General features: G+C 36.5%; 1 protein-coding gene across 1 annotated transcript; it reads right to left on the bottom strand.

Moving 5' to 3' along the window:
• Window positions 1-447: 447 nt before the first annotated feature.
• LOC127877780 (heat shock 70 kDa protein 12A-like) lies at window positions 448-4,281 on the bottom strand. The gene is made up of 5 exons (XM_052424016.1): window positions 3,979-4,281; window positions 3,553-3,668; window positions 3,213-3,434; window positions 2,718-2,841; window positions 448-2,485 (listed from the first exon to the last, which is right to left on the bottom strand). The coding sequence occupies exons 1-5, from the start codon at window positions 4,130-4,132 to the stop codon at window positions 1,425-1,427; spliced, it is 1,677 nt and encodes a 558-aa protein (XP_052279976.1). The 5' UTR covers window positions 4,133-4,281; the 3' UTR covers window positions 448-1,424.
• Between the last annotated feature and the right edge of the window lie 1,963 nt (window positions 4,282-6,244).

Raw genomic sequence — 6,244 nt, 5'->3', positions numbered from 1 at the left:
TTTTTTAATGGGATACGTTACTTTAAATTAATATAAAATTGTATTGTTTCTTGAATGTCTTGCGAGATTTTTAGGGCTGTAAACAAGTTTAACTTTGTGACGGCAAACACTTACCTTGCGCTTTTTTTTTGGGGGGGGGGGGTGTCAAATTAAAGTATTTTTTAAATTAATCTGCAAAATATGTTGCATATTATTTAAAATTCTTTGAATAATTTCGATAACGATGAAAAACTTCAGAACGTGTGCGCAAAAATACAGCATGCACTAATATGCGTAAGTAACGTGGTCGGTAAATATAACAACAACAACAACAACAACAACACCACAACAACAATAACGAAGTGTTTCTTTCTGCTTAAATAAAAATTAAGCGATCGTAACAATTTAAAGATCTATAAGAAACAAAACAACAACAAACAATAACAAAGATGTAACTTTGACCTTAGCTTCCGAACGAAAAAGTCGTTCAGTCCCGCAAATAACAATGATGTTATAATGACGTCAATTACCAACCAGTACAACAATCTTAAATGAACCTGTTATAGTTAAGAGCAATATTTACTTCATATTTTCAATAAACAATCAACGGGCATATCTGTAGGGAACTATTTTTCTCCAAATTAAAACATTTCTATCCGGGTATTTACTTGCTCGCAAAATACCAAGTTCCCCTGATACGTGTTTCTTATTTTCCGATTGATATAGGATGTTTTGCAGCAACATTTCATCACTTCGTGTTTCATTTATTTGTACTTATTCTTAGATTAACTTTCTCTTGTATAGAATTTTAGATTTTTACTAGTTAACTGTTCGTTTAACATTTACTTCAGCAGAAACTTCCCTTTATCTTGCAAACAAACTTTCAATGCCTTTGTCGCTTTGCTTTGTAGCTGTATCGGAAATTCAAATGTCACTGATCGGCGATTCTATTCAAAGTTCACTGGTCCACGAGTCTATTCGGATATCACAGGTCGGAGAGTCGATTGAAATACATGTATCACAGGTCTGCAAGTCCATTCAAATTTCACTGGTCAACGAATATCACTTAGTCGGCGAGTCAATTCAAATTTTGCTGGATGGCAAATCCACTCAAATATCTCTTTTCGGCAATGCCTTTTTATAAAATAAGCGTTCAGATAAATACAAACCATATTGTAATAAACTGTTCGCTCAATATTAGGTATATTAGGGTATGCTAAAATAATTTGTTAAGATTAATTACAAAAATACTCAATAGCAAGCGCAAAGTAAAAGTGTAATATTTGTTACTATACGTGCAACTACATTCTTACACATTTACCTCTTTAACCACGGTCAAGTGTTTTGACCATGTTGAGGTCGTCTGCAAAATAAAACATAAAAAAGAATTAGCACATGCATGCGCATATATTAAAAAGTCATGGTCGTTTGCGAAAGGATATTTATCACTCATATTCCAAATACCGTACAAATATTTCTCGTGCGCCCTTTTTGAACGTGAACTTAAACGAGAGTTCGGTACCCCCAACTTGTGCGATCCTTTCGAACGCTTTGTTCTCCACCTGGCATCCAAACGGAAGAGGAAACTTTATAACTGCTTCCCGGTTAACAGAAAAGTGAGTCGCTAGAGTAGGAAGATTGGGAACCAGACCACACGAGACTATTCTGACTTCCTGTACTTTGTCGTCTGCAGACAGCGGTATGTCATTTTCGTGAATCGATTCATTGTACTTCAATTTACTTCCAGCTCTGATAATCGGATGAAAACTATCGGTGCACATTTTGATGCCATTTATATCGACTGTGTTGCCTTCCTTGTGTTTTGATTCGTCGTAAGGTACCGTCATGTGGAGTCCATATGTAACTGATACGTATCGCGATCTCACAAGCGATTCGTCGTTACCGAACAAAACTGCTCCTTGAACAGTGAACACGTCGCCGTCTTCCGGAAATGACACTTTGGCCAGCCGGTCCTGTAGCTGCTTCCGGAAAATCGGACACTTGCTCATGCCTCCGACAACAATCACGTGATCGAAAGCTCCCACGTGTGTAAGGAGGGTATCCACCGCGTTTTTGACATGAATGACCGTGAACTGATACATCCCCGCAATGGCGGCAACCATCACCTTTAAGCTGTTGCCATGGAGTTCAAAATGACCGCCACAATTGGGAGTTGAAATCTCTTTTTCAAGTTCTGATGAGTCTGATATGCCTTTACTTTTGCAAGCCATGTCAACTATTTTTTTAGGGATTGTGAATGTCCGAGTTGAATCACCAGCTTCCATGTTTTCTATATCCGTCATCGCCTTATGCACAAAAGAGAGCCAGTTGGCCAAGTGAGTCGACGCGTAGGTCTCCACTACAGACAACCCAAAAAGAAGTGAGAAAAACGACTGGAAGCACGTGACTGCATTCTCTCCTCCCCACAAGCCGCCGCTAGGTGCGCCCAATGATTCCACGTGACCGTTGTCTACTGACTGATGGGCGACAATGTCCACAACGTCTCCTGTGAAATGACTACATGAGCATCACGTTTTTATAGTTACATGCATCCTCAATAATGACTCTTTTCAGATTATGTAATGTGTGTGTGTGTGTTTAAAGCAATAACAAAGAATTTAACATTTTTTACCAGTCTAGAAATCCAGTGAAATTAAGCAAAACGAATGTTTCCATCAGAATACATTATGACCGACACGGATTTATATAGAGCAACAAATCGTCACTGGTTTTCTTACCACCTATGTTGACAACCATATACTTCGTCCCTTTCTTGGATACGGATCCAATCATGCGCTGAGCCCACAGGGACGCCATTTCACCTTCGTAGGCAAGGGCTATCCTGTTGGCTTCAATGCCAGCCTAGATAATGAAATAAAAGCGCTGATAGCATCAAAGACCGCTGGCGATAAAACGAAAGAAGCCAAATTAAAAAGCAAGGAAGTCCAAATATGTTCAAACAGAAATTAGACTTTGTTTGAATAAAATTTCAACAATGTCCCTTTACACGTGATAGCACAAACACATGGTGAATATTAAGCTATTTTTAAGATCGCTTATTGCAATTAAGAGACTTATGCCGCTCATAGGACGATATTATGTCTTGCACATCAACGTAATACGTAACAAATGTCATAATAGGCAACCATGCAACTTACAATGATAATGTTCGATAACAGTTAAATTGTTGGGATATATATTCGTTCGTGTTTGTTTGACCTGAATGTACAAACCTGCATCATCGCTTGTCGAACAAACCACTTTGCCCGGTCTGTCGCGAACGCGGGAACCACGATGACGTATCGAGCCTCGTTCTCGCTATATGTGGCCACGTGACGGTTCAGCGCGCGTATAGCGTGGTTTTTGAGGTACCTGATGGCCATTACAAACAAATCGTACACTTTCCGACTGGCCTTCCCACTGACGTCATCAATGTCTGTCCTCTTGTTTAAACCCTTGCAAAAGTAAAGTTCATAATACGTTTCCGAAATTATATTACAACACCAATAAAAAAATGAAGGCTATTTAAACTGAATAATCCAGCCTTTTTTGCAGCCTAAGACATACACCTACATTTATGTAGAGGGCACGCTTGAAGTTTCGGTAAAGCAGACCAATCTGACTTCCTGCTAAATTTGTCGTCTGGAACTGAGCCTCGGCATCGTGTCCAAATGACAGGAATTGACCGTCTGCAATACGCATGCGTTGATCATGTTGGAAAGCGGTTGCAACAAGCACCGAGTTTTATACTCAAATACCTTACACCTAGGGTCTAACCAAACAGAGACGAATTGGTAACAGAGAGCCTTTGAAATGTTGTATACATCCGATTCGCTCATTATTAGTAATTGTGGGCGTGTCTGGCAAAACTCGACGATACTCTGGATCAAACGTGTTAATATATCACATAAACTTAAAAAGTAATTAAAAAAGTTAAATAAACTTGGTTAATTAGCATTTAAATATCGATATAACTTACGAGCGACCAGCTAACGTTACCTTTGTTAAGCAGTATACTAGAAGCCGTCCTTGTGACGTCACCAAACGAGCTACAAACCACGTTACCGGGGTCATCCGTGAGGGAATAGGCGTAACCGGAATGGCGAGCACCGATATCAAGCGCTATTGTCAGCTTGATTGAAGACGAGCTCATGGTTCCCTTCGTTTATGGTACAATCAGAACAGACAGGCTGAGATTTAAGTTGCTTAAAAGGAATTATTGAAAGATTTACGGCTTTAAATTCGTAATTGTTGACAGAGATCCATCCCCTCCAAAAAGGTGTGTAAACATTAACAAAATATATGATTAACAGACATAGATGAAAATTTTATTTATTTAGATTTTTGTTATGTTATTACTATTTATTTCACTTGATTAAATCTGTGAATTTCATATATTCTTCTAAATGTGCCTATTTAGGTAAACACGTCTTTATAACACTTAAAATCTCATAGATTTATGTATCACGGACTGCCACTGTTACTACTAGTATTATATTTTCCAAATGAATAACCCGTTATATTTCATCCAAACACCATATCGTTTTTATTTATTTACCCAAAATATCCAGAACTAAAACACAACGTATAAACACAACATCGATATTTTAAAGGTCCTTAGAGTGGTATGATTTCAATTATAAGTGAATAGATCTTTTAACAATGCAACGTTTGTAAGCCGATATTAGCGGTCACATGTACACTAAGTATGTTATGCAAACATAAATTGATCATTGACATACATTCCTCGTATGAGATTAGCCTTTAACTCTACTTAACAAGGCCGTATGCCTGCGTTGAAAAAATTAATAAAATAATATTGTTTTGCACATGTATTGTTGTTTAATGCATACGTGAAACGGTTCAATTATAGTTATCTATCAAAACTGAGCAAGTACAGCTTTTATGGATTTTTAAGTATTTCAAATTTTTCTGTAAAATATGTTCAAATGCCAAATCATCTGATTTAGCATAAGTGTTAAATCGACCCTCCACACATAACAAAATCCAAAAATAATGCTAATTAATTAGTTAATTCGTATATCTAAGTCGATAAGAAATGCATATCATACCAATAGTGTTCCTTACCTATACGCGTATTGCGTCCATAGCAAGATACGATCTACTACGAGCAATAAGCAGACATATAAAACAATCACACGATTGCAATCTGAGTTAACAAACGTACGAAGCACGTTTATGACATGAAATGCGGATACGAAACTATAAACAACCCGATTTTATTGCCATCAAACTGACAGATCGCCAAGTTGGTAATCCGATATGATAAGTGAATAAAGTATTTAATGAGCCAGAACATGATCATTTAAAAGAGAAATTATCAATCTTTACCTTTATGTTCTACGTTGTATGTTTTATATGATAAAACATTTTTTTTTAGAAAAAAACCCCGACCATCAACAGTATTAGAACCATCACTCAAATAAAGTGTTTAAGTGTGAAGACTTATTTGTTTTAACTAACCAGAAGTACTGTTTTGATTTTTAAATTGAGTGTTTTATCATTTTTGATACAATTGATCATTATTATTTATTAACCTTTAAACAGACGTATTTTAGCATGCATTGCAGTTTACCATTAAATGCTTTAAGCTCTAGTAAAAAACAATAATACAATAAAAAAAAGGCAACCTCAACTAGTCTCGTACCATTTACCTTTTGAGTAAAAGTCTAACGCTCAAACACTCGCATATCCGTGCTCATACAGTGCGTGGTGTATTTTATACTCTATATAAGCAATCCTTGTAGTGTCGAACAATATAACTTAACTATCCATTCAATCGTTTTGCGTTTGTAACGCTTTATAATTTTCAGGTGTTTAAAATCCAAAAGATGCATATAATAGATATTTTTAGCATGGTAAATGTTCAGTATTACTGCCTTCTTGAAAATATCATATCTACAACAACGAAATTGTGTGAATCTGAAAGTTTTTTTTCTTCAATTGTGTCAATTTACAACGAGAAAAGGTCCCTTCATCATGCCCTGTTGTTCGGTGATGTCAGTGGAAACAAACAACTTATTTTATGTTGGCCTTATAGATAATCCACCACTCGATCGATATAATATGAATACCAATATTGTGGATTTTAATACGAAGCTATCTAACACTCCATTCAAGATTCGATGCATGTGTGTTCAACTATAATTTTTTGCTTTTATACACCGTTACTCAATTAATATCCTGTCGTGTTTATGATGTAACCCTTGATTAGTGTGTATGGTCCAGGCAAAAAACGAAGACG

Source organism: Dreissena polymorpha, chromosome 4, assembly GCF_020536995.1.
Source record: "Dreissena polymorpha isolate Duluth1 chromosome 4, UMN_Dpol_1.0, whole genome shotgun sequence".
Taxonomy (NCBI): domain Eukaryota; kingdom Metazoa; phylum Mollusca; class Bivalvia; order Myida; family Dreissenidae; genus Dreissena; species Dreissena polymorpha.
Note: the sequence above shows the minus strand (reverse complement) of the source record. Positions and strands in the feature narration are given on the sequence as shown.